The sequence below is a fragment of the Mustelus asterias genome, chromosome 2 (assembly GCF_964213995.1).
Source record: "Mustelus asterias chromosome 2, sMusAst1.hap1.1, whole genome shotgun sequence".
NCBI classification, from domain to species: domain Eukaryota; kingdom Metazoa; phylum Chordata; class Chondrichthyes; order Carcharhiniformes; family Triakidae; genus Mustelus; species Mustelus asterias.
In genome coordinates, this window is record NC_135802.1 from 110,559,035 (window position 1) to 110,581,191 (window position 22,157).

Consider the following 22,157-nt stretch of genomic DNA (forward strand, 5'->3'; position numbering starts at 1 on the left):
AATACTTATATTACGGTGCTCATGTTAACACAACCTTAAATACAATTTTAATGAAACAAAAACTGATTCATGTTTGCATTTTTCCTCCAGTTCTATTTTCTGTTCTATTCATTTTTTTAAATGTGAAATTAAATTTTATTTCATCTTCCAATGCTAATTGAATCCAACAAATTTATGTAATCCTTTTCCCTTTTAAAAAAATCTTTAAAATGTTTCACTATCACTTTTTTTTAAACTGTGTTCCATTTCATTTTGGAAATAAGTCCCATTTTGAACAAGTTATGCTTTAACTGCCTCCATTCTTTTCAATGTTTAACAATTCAAATGTTAAAGATTACTATTGGGGCAATTTCTAATGCATAACAGTGCAGGAAAGGAAGATGAACTGATCTCCTGCTCAGCTACTTAAGTTAGTAAGTAGATAAAATTAGAAAGTTTGAGAACATCCCAGATTTGGTTTGTGGTCCATGTCCCAATTTGGAAAGAAAAATATGCTATTTCCATTCCTTATCACTGTCCTGTGATCTCTGGTTATCAAGAATATCTGCAGCTATCAGATGTGCGCAGTATTATATTAAATTGTGATGCTTCTGAAGTTGAATAGTTTATCAACACTTAGTATCTTGATTCATTGGTGAATCATAAATAGTTGGACAGGGAGAGGACAACAGTGTGACAGTGATTGGAGCAGATTTTTGAATGGTATGGGCGATTCGTTTTTTTGCTAGATACTCTGATGTTGACATAGGAATATCCTAACCTCATGTTGATGTAATTTGAACTCTGCTTTAGAATTCCCTAATAGCTGTTTGGTTTAAAAAAAAAGAATACATTTATATCGTGCCCTTCACAACCTCAGGATGTCTTAAAGTGCTTTACAGCCAATTAAGTACATTTGAAGTGTAGTCAATGTTGGAATGTGGGAAAATTAAATCACAAATTTTACAACAACATTGAAATCACTAACCAGATGATGTTTTTCATGTGGTTAAAGGATAAATGTGAGCATTAGACCATGAAACACTAATGCAGTTATGGCCTCCTAGTGTTTCTAAATTCAGTTTGATGCTAATGACTTGACTGCTATTTGTGGCATTGGCCTCTATGCCTGTCTGCCTAAAATTTTACTTTAGTGTTGATGTGCTTTTCCAACTTGCAGTTTCTTGCAGCCAACACCCACCTTATTGTGACAAGCAGTGCGTCAGGGATAAGGATCAGATATTTGTGGGAGGCTTTGTTTCTGATAATTTATTGACTTCTCTCTGTTACTAAGCAGCAATGTTATTGCAACATACTACCCTGTTCTTGTTAAAAGGTTCAATAATTTGCTGTTGATTTGGGAATCTTTGAACTGTTTGCATGTCCATTTAGGTCTCAAACCCATTTACTAAGTTCTAATTACATTATTAGCGATTTTGATTGAATCGGTAACTCAAAATATATTAGTTGTTTGATACTGGATGGAACACAATCCAATGTGGATCAGACAGTGCATCTATCAAGCTGGGAGTGAAACAGTTGCTTTCACTGCAACTGTTATTTGTAAACTCGACTGAACCAAGGCAAAAAGGAACTGATTTTAAACAAAGAAATATCACAAAATGGCAACAATTTGACAGCCACTATTCATTTGCCTTGCCATCAATAGCCAGAAATGGTTTAATTATTGAAAATGAAAATGTAGTCCTGGAACAATAATAAACCAGCTAAGTGCTGCAGAATTTAGTGCTTATCAGGTGTTTTTGATGGAACACTGCATGAGCAAGCTTTTCTGCAGGTTGCATTTTTTTTCACAACAGGAAGTACAAACGAATGATCAATCACAGGCTTCTTCAACAACAGCTATCTTTCGAATCTCATGTGGTACCACACAGTGGATATCAATGGTTGTTAAAAGTGATAGCTGAATCATTGTTTATATGGAAATGTCTGAAACAGGGAAACATAAGACAAAGGGTTGGGGGTGGTGAGTCACACCCTACACTTATATCAAACACCTAACAGCTTTGAAAGCATGTAGTTAACACAAAGCTTAAAGTTTTGTACCAGTAATTTAAACTGGTGGTAAAAATAAGGAGCTTATCTCTATTCTTCTGCAAAACAAACAGCATTTTAGTGTATCTTTTTTCTGATGTTTTAATGTAGATTTGACTAATTACCTTGCAGATCATTATAGTGCAGTAGTTAATTCTTCAGTGAGCACATGTTTCCACATCAACAGCATGAGGTAAAACCACAGTAGGCAGAAAGGGAACAAGGAAAATTAGGCAAGAATCCTCCCTAGCATTATAAAAACAGCTAAATGGGAATGATAGCAAACCATGAATCTTATATTAACATCCAGAGCTTAGATTGTGGTGTTGACTCTTGAAATGTAGCAGTGTACTTGTATTTTATGTTCAAGTGGTTATTCACTTTGGAAGAAATAATAGCAAATTGGATTATTATCTAAATGGAAAGAAATTACAACATGCTGCTGTGCAGAAGGGACCTGGGGGTCCTTGTGCATGAGATGCAAAAACCCAGTCTGCAGGTGCAACAGGTGATCAAGAAGGCAAATTGGATGTTGGCCTGTATCGCAAGGGGGATAGAATATAAAAGCAGAGATGTTTTGCTGCATCTGTACAGGGCATTGGTGAGGCCGCAGGTGGAATACTGTGTGCGGTATTGGTCCCCTTATTTGCAAAAGGATATATTGGCCTTGGAGGGAGTGCAGAGAAGGTTCACCAGGTTGATACCAGAGATGAGGGGTGTTGATTATGAGGAGAGACTGAGCAGATTGGGTTTGTACTCGTTGGAATTTAGAAGGCTGAGGGGGGATCTTATAGAGACCTATAAGATAATGAAGGGGCTGGATAGGGTAGAGGTGGAGAGATTCTTTCCACTTAGAAAGGAAGCTAGAACTAGAGGGCACAGCCTCAAAATAAAGGGGGGTCAGTTTAGGACAGAGTTGAGGAGGAACTTCTTCTCTCAGAGGGTGGTGAATCTCTGGAATTCTCTGCCCACTGAAGTGGTGGAGGCTACCTCGTTGAATATGTTTAAATCACGGATAGATGGATTCCTGATCGGTAAGGGAATTAGGGGTTATAGGGATCAGGCGGGTAAGTGGAACTGATCCACTTCAGATCAGCCATGATCTTATTGAATGGCGGGGCAGGCTCGAGGGGCTAGATGGCCTACTCCTGCTCCTATTTCTTATGTTCTTATGAAAGAGAGCAGAAGTCAGCTTAAAAGTGAAATAATTGGACAGTTATGAAAATTACATCTTAAGTTTATTTATTAATGTCACAAGTAGGCTTACATTAACTCTGCAATGAAGTTACTGTGAAAATCCCTGAGTTGCCACACTCCAACGCCTGTTCGGGTACACTGAGAGAATTTAGCATGGGCAATGCACCTAACCAGCACATCTTTCGGACTGTGGGAGGAAACCGGAGCACCCGGAGGAAACCATGCGGACACGGGGAGAAGATGCAGACAGTGACCAAGCTGGGATTTGAACCTGGGTTCCTGCCACTGTGAGGCAGCAGTTGCTAACTACTGTCCCACCATGCCACCCATATAGGAACAGAAGGGAAAGTTCTGTTCTAGTTCTAGATGTCTGATTTTATTGGAAGTTGTATCCAGTAGTCGTTGATGCAGATTCCAGCAGTCTGTGGGACTTACTTCGAGCAACTCGTAGTGCATTCTAAGTATTCTCACTCAGATCTTATAATTAATGGGAATGGATTATTTGGTTTCAATGACTGTTGCCATTACAGTGAAGTTAGCCTTGAACTAATCAGCATTTTTCTGCTTGTATTTCCTATATGTTGAAAGTGTGGTATTGTTGAAAGTGTCTTGAATTATGTTCCATGAGAGGGGTGTGGAGGGATATGGTCCAAGTGCAGGTCAGTGGGACTAGGCATAAAATGGTTCGGCACAGACAAGAAGGGCCAAAAGGCCTGTTTCTGAGCTGTAATTTTCTATGGTTCTATGGTTCTATTTCATTTCTGCACCGTGGGGATGTTGGAGAGTGCCTGTTAAGCTGAAACGACTGCTTTTTATAGGCAGCATGGCTGATGGCATTTGTGCTTTGAATTTAACACCTAACTCTGGTGTATACCAAGGAGTGATCTGTATCACAGTCAGCACTACGGTAGCTGCATATTTTGAGAACGCTGTTCACAAAGCCATGTATGGTGATGATCAGATTTAACTCGTGCCAATGTCCCGATTTTAGATGTCTTCAGGGCGTCTTGTGACACTGTTTGTTTTGAAAGAAGGTGTTAGTTATTTAAAGCTCATGATAGTAGCAAAGTTCAAATAGTCTTTGTCCATTCTTATGTATCTCTCCCAGACCAGATATCCAAGGCAGGAGGGCCAGGCTTCCTGGCCCACACCCACTCTTGCATTGAAATAGCTCAGTAGGTAAAGATGTTCTATCTGAAGAATTCCGCTGATCACAGTTTCAAGCTCCTCAGAGAACAGGATTCACTACAGAGGTTGATGTTAGAGCATAGATACTCTTGAGGTTAACTGATCAGCTGTCTTGCATATGTTATTGACCAGCTGCTAGTTGTCTGTTAATCCTATACACATGATTGTGACATTTTAGCTTGCCAGTTGAAGAGTTGACATCCTCTTTCTTTTCGTTTGTCTACCAAGTGAAATGCATTCCATCCATTTGTTGAGCAGAGACTTCCAAGCACCCAATGAAGCAGATGGACTGTGGCAGGTTTGCACTGACGAGGGCTGCTTGACTTAAGGTGGGTGGTGGCTGACCAGTGGGATGCTTTGGTCTCTTCCACCGTAGAGACAGCCCATAACACCTGTCTTCTATTCTAATTGAGTTGGGCTTATCACCAGTAGCTTCTATTTCCCGTGTTGTGTTAATGCTCTGCAGCAAAACTGGGTTGTCCACTCCAGGGCATCAGATTGGGCAAAACATAAGGTGACTCTGGACTCCCAAATGTAAGGATTCCCCTTTCAACCTCTCTTTGCCTCCGAAGTAAGGAGTCCAAAGGAATGCAAAGTACATCTGGCACCAGCTTGGTTGAAGGTGTTTTTGGTAAGATCAGTCTATCTTTGGACTCCAGTCTAGATTTATTGACAGTTTACTTCTTTAGCATTCAACTCTCTCGGGATATCCACAGATGGTGGAGCTATTCACCCAGAGCTGGGAGTTTGTTTCATGAGTGCCAGGGCATGCCCACATGATTGTGGACCTGCACTGCATGTCTTGGGACCAGAGTTTTGAGCTCCTCTGAAGCTTTAGCCTGGGGCTGCGAAGGACCCAGTTTCCATGATTTGCCACAAGGAGGCACAGCTGAGGGCTTGCTGATGGAGAGATTACAGACTGACAGGGAGAGTCTTGCACATTTGGCTCTCTTTTTCTCATTTCTGCTGGCCAGCAGTGTAGGTTGTAAATGAGAAGCAAACTGGCATGCAAAAGTGGAAAGCATGCTAACTCTCTTCACCCGTGAAGTAAGTCCTCTGAGGCTAGTGCCCCTTCACCAAATTGAGATTTATATACATAATAAGCAATGTTCAGGCGGGTATAAACCCAGAGTGCCGGTAACCCTGACACTACATCTTATGTACACATGGACGGCTCCCTAATTGGACAAGCCATTACTGCCTTAATCTGGGAGCTTTTATTCGAAGAGGTCCACATTGTGGTCTCGTTAAAGTCATTACAACCCACACACTAGATGCATCAAATCGACCATTTGGACACACTACAATATATGGTTATGGTGATTTTGTCATCCTGCTGGATGAAGGTACTTTAACACGCGTGCACCCTGAATTCTAAAGTAAGGATTGACAAATCTGTTTATTTTAGAAGTTGGCAATTTTATTGCTTATTCTGTAGCTATTAGTGAGGAGCATCATCTAAACACCTATGGGAGCATTTTCAGAGACTATGGGCCCGATTTTACCATCACGTTGCGCCCGCTTTCGGACTTGAAAACTTCGTAAAGTCGGACGTGAGGCGAGTAGTGCAACCCGTGCCTGCCTCCGCACCACTTCCCCCTTTACCAAGGCCAGAAAATGGCTGCGATTGGGACCGCGCCCAAAACGGGTGCGACGGCCATTTAAGCGTCCGACGGCTCTCTGCTTGAGATCAGTGGGGGGGTGAAAAGAGGGTCCACTGCCACTGTGGCTGAGATCAGTGGGGGGGGGGGGGGGGGGGGGGAGGAGGGTGGTCTGCTGCCATTCTGCCTGTGATCAGTGGGGGTAAAGAGGGGGAGGAGCCCATGAGTGGTCTGAGTGGCTGAGGAGTGGGGGGATAAGGGGTCATTAATGTTGTGGGGATGGGGCAATATCTGTGGGGGCCAGGGGGAGGCATTATCCGGCTGAGGAGGGATTAGGCATGGGAGCAGCATTTGTTTTCTGCGTATGCGCAATTGGAGGCGCCAACCGGAGCTGCACGGTTTCAGGTGCATTAAGCCCCACCCACAGGTTTGTGCAGCGCGATTCGGTCTCGCTGATATTTTTGGAGGCAGAGTGCGTTAGGAGATGCCTCAGAATGGGCCTAAAAGTCGGATCTGAAACTCTCCCAGTTTCAAGTCCGCCCATCACTTAGAATCAAAATGGGGCTCAATGGGTGGAGTTTTACGAGATTTTTTCTCAGTGTCCAGCTAGTCATAGTCTGTAAACGGGAGAGTTACAGATCTGTTTTTTTGGGCAGGTTTTCAGGCGTAATCTTATGCACTCTGTCTCTGAAATTTTGGACGTCAGAGGGTAAATGTTATTGGCAAAGGTAAAAAATCTATACCAGACTGTTTCTGGCCAGAAGATGCTATGGGTGGGGCTTAACTCACCAGACAACCTGTAGAGGGAGGTATTGTGCATGTGCAGACCTCTGATGCTGCACATGTGCATTAACAGTAGCAGGGGTCTGACAAACAGAGAGCTGTCAGGCCCCTGCTACTACAGCAGCCTCAAACAGCAACCACTCCTCCCCCCTCCCCCCGCAATCGCAGAGGCCAGCGACTCGAAATGCAGGCCCCATTGCCCAGAGCGATCATGGCCCCGCCCGCCACAATCCCCAGCCCCTAAACTGCCCAGGCTGGCATTGCGCAGGTCCCAGGTGGGCATTGCCCAGGTGCCAGGATGGCAATGCGAGTCTGGCACTGCCTAAGGGCCACCCCCGTCTTGTATTTGGCCTCCTCGGGGGCCTCAATGGCCGCTGGTACCACTGGCGAGGCCAACACGACTGCTTCCCCTTTCAGAGGGAGCAGGTGTTTTCCTTGCCAGAGAGAACCTGTCCCAGCGAGGCCATAAAGACAAATGTGCCCGGATGATAGTGCCGGGCTCGCTAAACACACGCAAAACACAATTTTAATCAATTTAAATAAATTAATCAGCCTCTAGCCCATTTCCGGCGAGAAGCTGACCACGCCGGAATTCTAGGTGTCGTAAAATTGTGCTGGTCCCGAAAATCGCACTAGCCGCTTTACGCCCGATTTTACGACATTTTTCTGCTGCAAAACGGGCATAAAGTGGCAGTAAAATTCCACCCTATGTATTAAGCTGGCTTTCATGTGCGGGATTCCTCTTCTTAATTATGGCTCAGCTGACACAAAGGCTCGTGGAGACAAGTACTCTGGTAAAAGATGTTTCTTTATTTTCCAAGCTTGGTCAACATACGAGGGAGAGAGATTTGGGGCAGTTCCAAATGTACTCTGAAATTAATCACTCTCAGTACTATGATTATACAATTTCCGAAAGCTATTGCTCACCCTAGTTGGGTATGAACCAATCATTATTAGTATAGATTTTTTACCTTTGCTAATAACATTTACCCTCTGACAGCATGGGACTACGTGATCAGTTTGTGAACCTTAAGAGTCTTTCTCACAGTCACCTGACACTTTCCAGACCCTCGTACCTGGTGCAATGTATATCCTATTCATCAGAACTGTATGGGACCCCTGGTGTGTCCTTGGTTAGTGAATATCCTATTCATTAGAACTGTCTGGCCCTTGATAAGAGTTGCTCTTCTCTTTGCTCAGTAGCTGCATTGTTCTGAAGAATGTCGTTCTTTTTACTTAACTATGTCCCATCATGCCTTAGAGCATTGTGTTATTAACCAAGGTCTATGCTTTTAATACAGAATATGTTTTCAAAAATACTATGTCTAAATTCTCTAACAGTAGTTATAGGTGCTCCTATGCAAACAGTATTTTTCGGGCACTTTGTAACTTCTCAATGCTCTTTTCACTCTGATCCAATCTTCCCTGATCTAATACTCTTTTAATCCCAAATTATTCTAAATTCCCTTTGACAACACCAAACAATTATCGCTTCTGTAAAATAGTCGATGCTTCAGATCCAGCAAGATGTTTGTGGATTAACTCAAATCAGGAGACTTGCAAATTTTACTGTAATTTTGAATTAGTATATGCAGCTTCTGTAGGACATGTTTTAAGTTTAGTTTATTTATTAGTGTTACAAGTAGGCTTACATTAACACTGCAATGAAGTTACTGTGAAAATCCCCTAGTCGCCACACTTTGGGTACACTGAGGGAGAATTTAGCATGGCCAATGCGCCTAACCAGCATGTCTTTCGGACAGTGGGAGGAAACCGGGGCACCTGGAGGAAGCCCACGCAGACACAGGGAGAACGTGCAAGTTCCGCACAGACAGTGACCCAAACCGGGAATCGAACCTGGGTCCCTGGCGCTGTGAGGCAGCAGTGTTAACCACAGTGCCACTCTGGCATCAAAGTAATCAGTTAGTTATAATCATGCAACCTTTTTTTTTAGTTTTCCCATTTTATTTTGCAACTACTGTACATAAAGGCACAGTACCACAACAGATCAATGTACAAGATCTTCTCATGACCAGCATCCGAGGTGCCTCTAAACGGATGGTCTTAGAAAAAGATGTATAAACAGAAGCGTCAGAGTCCATTTGCCATGTAAGATTTAACAAAGCCTGGTCAGTACTGCATCTTCAGCAGTCGTTCACCTGGACCTCTGCCTCATCTTTCGCCTTTTACGCTTCAGCCTGCGCATGTGCTTCTTCCGCCACTTCGCTCTCATGTCGACAAGGACCTCAAAACCCCCAGGAAAAGAATGGCATTACACATTTAAGAAACATTTTGGTTTTATTTTCAAGATTTGTAATTGTAAAGCTATATTTCTTGCAGCAAAAGCTAAAAGAGGAAAGAGAAGCCAAAAGGGCTCAGTTGGACGGTAGACATGACTACATTTTGGAGGTTGTGGCCTCATGTCTTGGACTGGAGAAAGCTGAGGTGGAGGATGCCGTTCTGGAAGGTTCCCAGGTAAACCAAAGCATTATTGAAATGTTTTAGGCTGACAACAACAATAAGATCTGGAATATGATTTTTGATGTTTACCACAGTCTTGCAGCCAAAATACTTCTTTTCATCAGTGCAGCAAATATATCTAAATAACATATCTCACAATTGATATAAGATAGTAATATTATATATCTTCTAATGAAAGGTAAAAGATCTAACATTCAAAGCCCACCCGATATTGACGCCCAGGCCCTCCTTTACTGGCAGCTCACTGGAGAACCGGAATTCAATTTTTAGTCATTATCGCCTAGGGAGGGGAGAAAAGCAGTCAGGAGAGGCAGGGAGTAAATGGGAGCCGGCAGTGGTCTTCAAGAGCTGCAGAGGAGTCGTGGGAAGAAATTGGTTAGGTTGCAAGTTAGTTTGGCCACCTTTTACTGAACACAGCTTGTAAAACAGGCAAATTTCTAGTCCATAAATATTTGCAATACTACCTATCTACACTTTTACAAATTGTGCTTAAGATACAATATCTCTGCAAAAGCTTTTATATATGTATCCATCATATATCATTTTGCTCAGGCCTCCATAGTGGACATGTAGTATCTTGTTTATTTGTTTATTCCTTTTTCCTCCTTCCCAAATTTTTTGACATTTTTGAAGTTGTCTTCATGATTCTAATATATTTTTCTCCACAATCCCTTGGTGGATTTGTACTTCTTACTGAATCTTCTGCTGATAACTCTAGCCAAGGATATTTTTATTGGTTCTTCCTGTTCATGGATGTTGCTCTGTTTGAATTGATTGCCATATTTCCTACAGCACACTACACTATTCTTCAGCTAAAATTCAAAGTACCTCCATTTGTTGAAAAGCACAGTGGGGCATCCTGAGGTTGTGAAAGGCGCTAAAGAAATGCAAGCCTTTGTTTGACATGAGTGAAGAGGAACTGCTATCGTTTCTATCATTAATGGAATAAACATTACTTTCAATTTCTTAATTACAAATCCATGGTTTTTCAAATGTTACAACTCAGCCGATGTTACTACTGGACAAGTTAGACCCAGCTTGGTAGATCCTAATTTTTATTTTTTGTTTAGAGATGTGGGTGAGCAGAGTCACAGGACTGCCGATGAATATTTACCAAAAAAAAATTTATTAAACAAGAAAGATTGAATTACAATACTACTCCTTCACCCCAGCCATACCTTTACAGATATAAACAGATTTGTAAGGATAGCACAAGTTACAAAATACATCTTATACTCCAATGTTCTCTAAGTACACAGTTTACGTAAACCAATAAGCAAACTGTGGTCAGAAGCACCACTCTGAAACCAAGTGACAGATGCCATCCAAAACAAAGTTCTTGGATTTCTCATCAAATTCCTCCAGATGCTTGTCACACTGTGAGCCAACTGGTCTCATTAGAACTCTGACTTTCATACGAGGGTTTCCAATCTCCGCTCTCGACAGACGCGCCTTAGAATCTTCTCCCAAGCAATGCAAATTCTGCTCCAACTCCATTTTCAAATTTGCTGATGACACCACCGTAGTGTGTCTGATCACAAACAATGACGAAATGGAGTATAGGAAAGAGATAGAGACTCTGGTGAAATGGTGTGATGACAATAATCTCCCCCTCCAATGTCAGGAAAACAAAGGAGATAGTTAACTTCAGGAGTGTGTGGAGGACATCCCCCTGTCTACATCAATGGTGATGAAGTAGAAATGGTCGAGAGCTTCAGGTTTCTAGATGTCCCTCCACCCTGTTGCTATAGTTAAGAAAGCCCACCAACGCCTCTACTTTCTCAGGAGGCTAAGGAAATTCAGCATGTCTGCTACGACTCTCACCAATTTTTACAGATGCACCACAGAACGTATGCTTTCTGGATGTATCACAGCTTGGTATGCCTCCTGCTCTGGCAAGAAACTACAAAGGGTTGTGAACGTAGCCCAGTCCATCACATAAACCAGCCTCCCATCCATTGACTCAATCTACACTTCCTGCTGCCTCGGAAAAGCAGCCAGCCAGCCAGCCAAGCCGCGCACCCCGGACATACTCTCTTCCATGTTCTTCTGTTGGGAAAAAGATACTAATGTCTGAGATCATGTACCAACCGACTCTTCCCTGCTTCTCCCCTGCTGCCATTTTGAATGACTTTTGAATGGAGCTACTTATATTAAGCTGATCTTTTTCTACATCCTCGCTATGACTGTAACACTATATTCTGCACCCTCTCCTTTCCTTCTCCCCTAAGTACTCTATGAATGGTATGTTTTGTCTCTATAGCGTGCAAGAAACAATACTTTTCACTGTATCCCAATGCATGCGACAATAATAAATCAAACCTTTCTCTCAGATGACATCACTGCATGACTTCTATGATATGGTAGCACAGTGGTTAGCACTGCTGCCTCACAGCGCCAGGACCTGGGTTCAATTCCAGCCTCAGGTCACTGTCTATGTGGAGTTTGCACATTCTCCTCGTGTCTGCGTGGGTTTCCTCCGGATGCTCTGGTTTCCTCCCACAATCCAAGGATGTACGGGTTAGGTTTTTTGGCCATGCTAAATTGACCCTAGTATCAGGGGGATTAGCAGGATAAATATGTGGGCTAACAGGAATAGGGCCTGGGTGGGATTGTGGTTGGTGCAGACTTGATGGGCCGAATGGCCTCCTTCTGCACTGTAGGGATTCTACTAAGCATCCACATCCAGGATTTCAACAACTCCTTTCAGTATTCCTTTGCTCTCGATTGCCATATGTATTAAAGCTTCCATGGAACCTCTCTGGTATCCAGCTATCTGAACAGAATGCCATTGCTTCATCTTCAACCTTAGGGCCACCTCAGATATCTGGTTTCTCGCAAGCTGATGTCTCCAGGTCTGTGTGCTTTGCAGCTTCTTTTTAACTGGGGGCCTGTCTCTGCTTCTTACTTTAACTTTGTTTGACTTCATAGTCTTTGGAATTTCCTCTCTTCCTTAGTGTGTGGAATTTTCTTTACCTTGAAGTGGTTTTCTGTCTCTGTGCATTGGCCTGCCTATTCTAACAGTTGCTGTGGAATTATTGTTGCCTCTGGTTCCAGTTACCACACAGGAACCCAAGTGCTTCTGCTTTTCAATGTGAGCCTCTAGTTGCTAAGCAACAGCTTATTTTTTTGAACACATTGTTTAATGTCGTGAAACCTTCATTACAATGCAGGCTAATTTCAAAGTGAAAATAAACCTACAAACTTGCAGGCACTTTTGTTTAACATGAAGCTAAACTGAAGTTATTAACCCTTTCTTACCACACAAAATTAAGCTTAAACTTGTACCTTATTTCTAATGATGTGGAGATGCCGGCGTTGGACTGGGGTAAGCACAGTAAGAAGTCTCACAACACCAGGTTAAAGTCCAACAGGTTTATTTGGTAGCAAATACCATAAGCTTTCGGAGCAATGCTCCTTCGTCAGATGGAGTGGTCTCTGTTCTCAAACAGGGCACAGACACAGAAATCAAATTACAGAATACTGATTAGAATGCAAATCTCTACAGCCAGCCAGGTCTTAAATGCACAGACAATGTGGGTGGAGGGAGCATTCAACACAGGTTAAAGAGATGTGTATTGTCTCCAGACAGTACAGCTTGTGAAATTGTGCAAGTCCAGGAGTCAAGCTGTGGGGGTTACTGATAATGTGACATAAATCCAACATCCCGGTTTAGACCGTCCTCATGTGTGCGAAACTTGGCTATCAGTTTCTGCTCAGCGACTCTGCGCTGTCGTGTGTCGTGAAGGCCGCCTTGGAGAACGCTTACCTGAAGATCCAAGGCTGAATGCCCGTGATCTTCAGGTAAGCGTTCTCCAAGGCGGCCTTCACGACACACGACAGCGCAGAGTCGCTGAGCAGAAACTGATAGCCAAGTTTCGCACACATGAGGACGGTCTAAACCGGGATGTTGGATTTATGTCACATTATCAGTAACCCCCACAGCTTGACTCCTGGACTTGCACAATTTCACAAGCTGTACTGTCTGGAGACAATACACATCTCTTTAACCTGTGTTGAATGCTCCCTCCACCCACATTGTCTGTGCATTTAAGACCTGGCTGGCTGTAGAGATTTGCATTCTAATCAGTATTCTGTAATTTGATTTCTGTGTCTGTGCCCTGTTTGAGAACAGAGACCACTCCATCTGACGAAGGAGCATTGCTCCGAAAGCTTATGGTATTTGCTACCAAATAAACCTGTTGGACTTTAACCTGGTGTTGTGAGACTTCTTACTGTCCTTATTTCTAACACAGACAATACAAATATAAATTATTTAAGCTTTATTAAGCTCTATTTCCTATCTGAAGTTAATGTGAATTTCCATTCATTAAAATTGTGTTTGACAATACCTAGCTCAGAAAATGCTCTGATGCATTCATTCACAAGTTACACTTTAGGCCTCTATGGCTATTTTAATTTTATAGATTGAACGCATGGATTCATTTTTTGCTGCAAGAGGACTTCCTCATCTTATGTTTTATTATCAAGAAGTGGAACCAACTGAAACAGGTAAAGAAAATAAATAAAAGATTAAACTAAAGAGTAAACTAATCCTGTTCCTAAATAACTTTGTGTAGTGATTCAGAGGTAAACATTAAACATTTTTATGTTCTCTCTTTGTATTACTGATTATACAATGCATTATCTTAAGCCACCCAAGTGACATTGTTGATAGCTGTTGCCTAGCAGTAAGGTTTGAATACTTAGTGTTCTCATGTTCAATAAGAAGTCGTTGTCATTGTACAGCTTCATGGCTAGACATAATTGTCTGACAGTCTCTAACATAATGATTCAATAGAAACTATCACAATGCATGATCCCTTTGCTAGAGCACAGTTCCAGGGCATTAGTTACCCTGTGACACTTTAAGTGGTCATTATTTATATGTGACAATGATATCAGCAGGATTGGAGGCATTACTTGAACCACTGGAGGCATGACCAAAGTTGAGCCTGATCCTGTCCTTGCTCAACTTCCATCCATGTTGACATTGTTAATTAATAGTGGCCAGGAGCAACATCAGTGACTAATGTTGGTCTTCTCAAGCTGAGACCACCCAATACCAGTTTTCCTGCGATGAGCTAAGTCAATAGTGACTGGAAATCAAATTTGTGATCTGGATCTGTATAGTTCAGCTGCTCTTGAGATAAATATGTCAAGCTAATATGAGTTTGTACACGTTAAGAAGTGTGATTGTTGTTGAGGAGTTTTTAGAACTGTTGAGAAGTGTAGGTTGTAAAACAATCCACCAACCTTTATTTAAATTTGCAATTCCTGATTTGACTGCTCAATATTTTATTCCAGCCTTTTTTAAACATCCTGTGGAGCCGCAACATGCAATACTTAAATAGTGTTGTGTTTATTGTGTTGGAGGAGCAACCCAAAGGTTGGGAGTTCAAATCTCATCTTGGTAAATTGTCAAATTGAATTGACACCAGAAAAATGAACTCTGATAGTTGTTTAATTGTCATTGTCAATCTGAAACTATTAGTTATGCTGGTATAGCACAATCTAGATTTTGAAAAACAAATAATTTGATTTTAAGTTATTGGAACTGTTCTCTTTTTGGAGTTAATGGAGAGAAGCAGATACCAGGCTAGCTACTAGACTAGATAAAATTGTACTTGAGCCATTTTCATCCTGACATCTTTTCTATCGGGGCATGTTACTACAAAATTCTGTTCATAATTGTTTGCTAAGGCTGGTGGAGTACAAAGACTTGTCACATTTTAAAACTCATGCCTGGAAAATCTTGTCTATGCTTTTGATTTAATACCATGTGTTGGCTTAACTAACAGTTAATATAGCTTATTAGTCCAATTTTGATATCGGAACAATGGGGCTGAAATTTGCCTTTGCCAAAGCACAAAATATGTGAAAGCAAATGGATAGTCTGTTACATATGCTGCTCAATTTTTATTAAGTTGACCTCAAAAGCCTTTCACTATGTTCTTTAAAATGAGTTATTTGTATAGAAATAGTTTTATGCATTCTGGCCACAATGCCTTCGCAATTTAACATGTGGTAGGACAACAACTGGAGCAACAACAAAATGGTTTTTGAATTGCACAAATTACAATTTCAGTCTCAACTGGCCTTCAAGCTGTCCCTTTCTGGTGTCCTAAAATACTTTATTTATTGGAGTGCTTCCATACATAGAGATAAAGCAATCAAGGCCAGATCCATATAACTGAAGCATGTATGTGAAGCAAATACTAACATTATAGATGACAAAGGTGAAATCAACGTCTCCTAACATCCCAGAATAAATAAACAAACAAAAACAAATAACTACTAGCAGATCTCCCATGGCATTTCTCATGGTGAGTCAGAAAATGGTATTACAGCAATGTAGAGAATAATATCAGGGCCACTGATTTACAGTGATAAAATTAGTCAAAATCTTGCTGATTTGGGAATGAGATCCCATGATTATCTCCAATATTCAGTGAAAATTGTAAATGAGTGATCTTTATTTATTTTGCTTTAATTAATTTTCATTCCTTCTTAGTTTCAAATATGCAAATATACAACAAGCTGTTAAATGAGCAGTAATGCTAGAGGAAGTTGCAACAAGCTGTTGAATGAGCAGTAACGTGAGAGGAAGTGGGGTTTAGCTGCATTGAGAGTACGCCTGGACTTTTGTAACACAAGGAAGCCCCTGAGGTTTGCCAGCACTGCAGTCAGGGTGGTGAGAATTGGTACATGGGGGAATGTTTGGTCTCCCATCAGCATGGAGGGTGAATATGGGTAGAACAAAATTGTTTTACAGAAGAGGGACAGGATGTGTGATTTTAGCATTCTGTTGGTTCTTGATGATGGATTTTAGCTTTGGGTGGATGTTGTGTGGGCAGAAGGAAGTGCAATTGTGCTATCTATCCAGCTCTATGCTGAGAGTTACAAGAAATATTAATAATTTACCTCACTCCAATCTGCACAGAGACCCACCAGAGTTGGTGGAACAGTGGTATACAGTGGGGAGGGACTGATCCTGGGAGTTCTTAACATTGACTCTGGACCCCATGAAGTTTTATGGCATCAGATCAAACATGGACAAGGATATTACTAGGGGGCACAGGTTTAAGGTGCAAGGTTTAAAGGAGATGTACGAGGCAGATTTTTTACACAGAGAGTAGTGGGTGCCTGGAACTCGTTGCCGGGGGAGGTAGTGGAAGCGGATATGTTAGTGACTTTTAAGGGGCATCTTGACAAATACATGAATAGGACGGGAATAGAGGGATATGGTCCCTGGAAGGGTAGGGGGTTTTAGTTAAGTCGGGCAGCATGGTCGGTGCAGGCTTGGAGGGCCAAAAGGCCTGTTCCTGTGCTGTAATTTTCTTTGTTCTTTATATCTCATGCTACCTACAACCCTCTCTCAGCTGATGAATCAGCATTTCTTCATGTTGAAAACCACTTACTTGCAAGAAGCACTGAGGATAGCAAGGGCACAGAATGTACTCTGGGTGAGGACTTCAATGTCCATCCCAAAAGTGGGTCAGCAGCACCACTCCTGACCTAACTGGAGGCCTGAATGACACACATGCCGGAATTCGCCTCTGGCAGGTGGTGTGAGAACGAAGAAGAAGGAAGAACCTACTTGACCCTTGCAATGTACCTGTTTCAGATGCATCTGTCTATGACGGTATGTTCACAAATTGTGGAGTCAAAATTAGGTGTTTACACTGAGCACACCATTGTCTGTGTGGCACTACTTTCATTTAAATGGGATAGATTTAAAACAGAGATAGCAGTACAAGGTTGTCACCTACAAGGCACTGTCAGGCATCAGCAGGAGCAGGATTGTATTCAGTCACATAACCTCACAGCTGAGCATTGTTAAAAAATTGTTTATGGGATGTGGATGTCGCTGGCTTGGAAAGCATTTATTGCCCATCCCTTGAGAAGGTGGTGGTCAGCTGCCATCTTGAACAACTGCAGTCCATATGGTGTAGGTACACGCAATGCTGCTAGGAAAGGAGTTTCAGGATTTTGACCAAGCGACAGTAAGGAACAGCAATATATTTTCAAGTCAAGATGGTGAATGACTTGGAGGGGAACTTCTAGGTGGTGGTGTTCCCAGGTATCTGCTGCTCTGGTCCTTCTAGATGGTAGCGGTCGTGGGTTGGAAAGAGTTGCATCGGGAACCTTGGTGAGTTCCTGCAGTGCATCTTATAGGTACACACAGCTGTCAGTGTTCGTCTATGGTGGAGGTATTAAATGTTTGTGGAAGGGCTAACAATCAAGTGGGCTGCTTTGTCCTGCATGGTGTCAAGCTTCTTGTGTTGTTGGAACTGCACTCATCCAGGCAGATGGCGAGTATTTCATTATACCCCTGACTTGTGCCTTGTAGATGGTGGACAGCCTTTGGGGAGTCAGGAAGTGAGTTACTCACTGCAGGATTCCTAGCGTTTGACCTGCTGTGGTCTGGTAGCCACACTTTATATGACTAGTCCACTTCAGTTTCTGATCAAGGGCAACTCCCAGATTGTTGATGGTGGGGGATTCAGCAATGGTGTGGCCATTGAATGTCAAAGGGCGATAGTTAGATTCTCTCTTGTTGGAGATGGTAATTGACTGGCATTTGTGTTGCGTGTTACTTCCCACTTGCCAGCCCAAGCCTGGAAATTGTCCAGGTCTTGCTGTATTTGGATCCGGACTGTTTCAGTATCTGAGGAATTGTGAATGATGCTGAACATTGTGCAGTCATCAACAAACATCCTCACTTCTGACCTTATAATGGAAGGAAGGTCATTGACGAAGCAGCTGAGACAGTTGAGCCTCGGACACTATCCTAAGGAGCTCCTGCCGTGATGTCCTGGAGCTGAGATGATTGACCTCCAGTTACCACAACCATCTTCTCTTGTGCATGCAGTAGCTAGAGCAATGCAATCTCTCATCCAACCGATCAGATACCAGCTCTGCATTCTTGCCATTTCCAATCATGAAAGATGGTAGACAATTAGACAACCATCTGGAGTAGGAGGTTGTACAAACACCCTCATCCTCACTGATGGGGAAGCCCAGCATTCAAATGCAAAGATTTAAAGCTGAAATGTTTACAACTATCTTCGGCCAGAAGTGTTGAATGGGATATCCATTGCAGTCTCCTCCAAAGGACACTTGCATCAGAAATACCAGGCTTCTCCCAGATTGGATGGATTGTGTTAACCTTGACATCGAACTGCTTCCGCAGCCATATGAAATATATAGCCAGTTTGGTTCACTCCACATGATGTATCGAAAAAGAAGCTGAAGGCACTGAATGCAGCAAAATGTATGTGCCTGACAACTTCATGGTTGTAGTATAGAAAACGCATGCTCCCCGACCGCCCCCCCCAATCTCGGGACCAGTTAACTGCCTCACTGATCACCTGACTCTCACTAATTACCCTATGCCAAAAGACCATCTGCTCCCCCAGTCCCTACTGACCGAGTAACCCCCACACAACTGAACATCTGACCCCCACCCGACAACCTCCCACTCCGACCAACTGACTACTCCCCACGACTAATCCAACTTACCCAAGCTCCCTGCAAATCCTATCAACTTAAGGTACAAATGTACCTTCTCTCTGGCTTCTCAATGTGGCTGGATCTTTAGACTTACCTGCTGCACAGCAGCTGGTGTTGTAAAAAACTGGGTGTGGCATGCTTGATCTCTGACTCTGCTGCTCTCGACAGAAGGCCTTGAGAATGTGCTGTACATTCAGTTCTCGCCTGATCTGAGTTGAAAAGTCATCCGACACAGAAGCAGCTGAATTTTCAGTAACTAGGAGCAGAGTGACAATCTGACACTGATTGCCATTCTTCAGAAATTCAGGGTGAACATGAATAGGATGGGAATAGAGGGATATTGAATAAACAGTCTCATTGACTTTCTTTGTAGAGGGTCATGGTTAATTCAGAAGTTTTGAAGTTGAGTCCAGGCTAAAACTTAGACCTAGATCCCAGTTGAGTTTTTCTTGCACCAGCCAGAAGGTCAATAATCAAATTCTCAGATCAGAGATAAGGAAACTTCCAGTTTGGGAGGCTCCCATTTTAATAAGTGACTCATGTATGTGTCTAATTCCAAGTTGATCATAAACACTGAAAAGTGATTTGAGAGTGAATATTTTGACATATTTGTTGTTACTTCTCCAGTGTACGTAGGTCTTCTTGGAGCAGGAACAAATCCTAATACAGGACGAAGCAAAAAACAAAAAATATTTGTGACTGAGGGGAAAGATGTGGCACTCACTGGTGTTTGCATTATTTTTCTACGATCCAATACCTCCAAAGCAATCACAATAGACAATGTGCACAAGGTAAGCAATTGAATAGATTTAACAAACCACAAATTACAATTAAATTTTACATATATAAAATGATGAAGGGGATAGATAGAGTGAAAGTTCAAAGACTATTTCCTCGGGTGGATGGAGCTATTACAAGGGGGCATAACTATAGGGGGGTTCATGGTGGGGGATATAGGAAGGATATCAGAGGTAGGTTCTTTACGCAGAGAGTGGTTGGAGTGTGGAATGGACTGCCTGCAGTGATAGTGGAGTCAGACACTTTAGGAACATTTAAGCGGTTATTGGATAGGCACATGGAGCACACCAGGATGATAGGGAGTGGGATAGCTTGATCTTGGTTTCAGATGAAGGTCGGCACAACATCGTGGGCCGAAGGGCCTGTTCTGTGCTGTACTGTTCTATGTTCTATATATGAGAGGCACTTTCCTCTCATTCCACTTTTACTCCCTGTACCATTGCCTTGCAGCTATTGAGACAGCCAAATTGTTCACCACCCGTGATCAGGGACACTTTCAGATCAGCGACTTGGAGACTCTTAGGAACAGTGCGTGGAAAGCAATTATCATGTTTTTGCCTCCTTGAAATGAGGAAATAATGATTGGTAACTCTATAGGAGATTGTGGGCTTCAAGTAAATGTCTTCCAAAGTTGGAATCAGTTAGAAGGAGTAAAATGGTGATTTTCAGGCAAAGTTCTGACTACTTTTGAAAACAAAACCTAGTGATAGTGATCTGGCTAAGGCAAATCTTTCACTACACTTCACAGAGATTCTGGCAATGTTACTGATGCCTGAAGGCTTTCCTCATCTGTTACACATTTATTACATAATCTTATGCCACACGATAGTAATGTATCCTTTAGGAGCCAATAAAAAATAATATGAAAACAGTTACATTGAGAATGCATAGAAGTGCCTCTTAGATGGTCCAAACAAAGCTGAATAATCTTATTAAAGCCCATGGGATCTTCATCTTTACTTAGAATTCAGGGAAAAGTGCTTTAGATGATGATTTTCTGGCTAAACATCAGTAATTCAGACCTTCCTTTTTTTACCTTTACACTTTTATTTCTCCCTTCCTGTTTTAAAAGATGGTGAATTATGCTAAGATATGGTTCAATGAGTGGGACCAGCTTTCCAACAATACAGGAATAACTATATTTTTCATGCATGAGTGTAAAATGTCAACCTTGGCTCAGTGATAGCACTCTCACCTCTAAGTCAAGAGATTGTGAGTTTAAGCCCTACTCAAAGACTTGAACACATCAATTTGGCTGCCACTTTCCCTCCATAGCATGTGGACATCGCCAGCGTTTGTTGCCGATCCCTAATTGTCCTTGAACTGAGTCACTTGCGAGGCCCTTTCTGAGAGTAATTTTAGAGTCAACTACATTGCTGTAGGCATGGAGTTGCATGTAGTCCAGACCAGGTAAGGATGGCAGACTTTGTTCCCTGGAGGACGTTGGTGAACCAGATGAGTTTTTACGACAATCGACATGGCTGTGCTTTGGATGCAATGTTAAATCGAGGTCCAGTCTGCTATATCTGGTAAATGCAGAAGTTTTTATAGCACTATTGCCTTGGTTAGTATTTATCCCTCAAACAATATCATTAAAACCGATTTTCTGGTCTATATATGTTCGTACCAGATCACAGAATGTGTTTATTCACTGAATCATTGAAGGGTGTTTTGATGAACTGCAATCTTTGCATTCCTGATGGTCTTTTCAGATGTCATTTACTATCTCAGAACATTTTCACGACCCTAACTGCACATGAGATTATTTGATTCCTGGGATAACGCAAATATTTATTTATCTATTTGTTTCCAAACAATTCACAAAGGATTCAAATTATTATGATCACAGCAAGCATGACAATTGTGAGATTCAACTATCATCAGTGTTTATGGATTGTCATAATATCTTCATATAGGAGGGGTGATCATAAGGCCGAACTTAAAGGCTGACTCCCCTTAAGGGACAGAAAGGGAGAGAGAAAGAGACATGCGAGTCATGCTAAGAACGAAAACCTGAAAGCTGAATCCTCATTATATATACCAAGCTAATTACAGTTATTTATCATTGTAAATTTATACATTTAAAATGGGCGAGTGCCAATTTTAAAAGGGAGAGCAAGAATAACAAGTATTGACAGGAGCACTTGAGATTCCCTAGAGCATAAAAAAAAGAAAGATAGGGAACTAATGGTCAGATATTTGCTAGCATATTATCATAAGAATATCTTACCATTTTAGACTTGAACAAAAGTTTTGTCAAACAGATTTGTATGTCCAGAGGCATTGATTTCCACACATCTGGGCCGGTGTGCCTTGTTGATTCATGACCAAAGCAAATTTTGAGTAACCTGATGTATATTACAGGAATTTAAGGTAGGGGTATTATTGTGAATGGCAGAATTCAGTTGAAACATTTTGTTGAACCAAGATGGCAATTCATTAAAATGAAATCGGAATAAGAGGGTATTTTGTAAAAATGTATATCTTCAATTTCAAAGTCCTAAAGTGAATAAATAATGGGTCAGTGTTGTCAAAATAATGAGCACTTGCACAAATCTG

General features: G+C 41.9%; 1 protein-coding gene across 1 annotated transcript in view; it reads left to right on the plus strand.

Annotated features, from left to right (window-relative positions):
- dnah5 (dynein, axonemal, heavy chain 5) overlaps positions 1-22,157 on the plus strand; it is a 302,757-nt gene that overhangs the window by 30,885 nt on the left and 249,715 nt on the right. The window contains exons 2-5 of the mRNA XM_078200599.1: positions 8,758-8,879; positions 9,144-9,278; positions 13,712-13,796; positions 19,437-19,591. Of these exons, the coding sequence (XP_078056725.1) occupies positions 8,758-8,879; positions 9,144-9,278; positions 13,712-13,796; positions 19,437-19,591 (497 nt within the window). The remainder of the gene's footprint in view (positions 1-8,757; positions 8,880-9,143; positions 9,279-13,711; positions 13,797-19,436; positions 19,592-22,157) is intronic.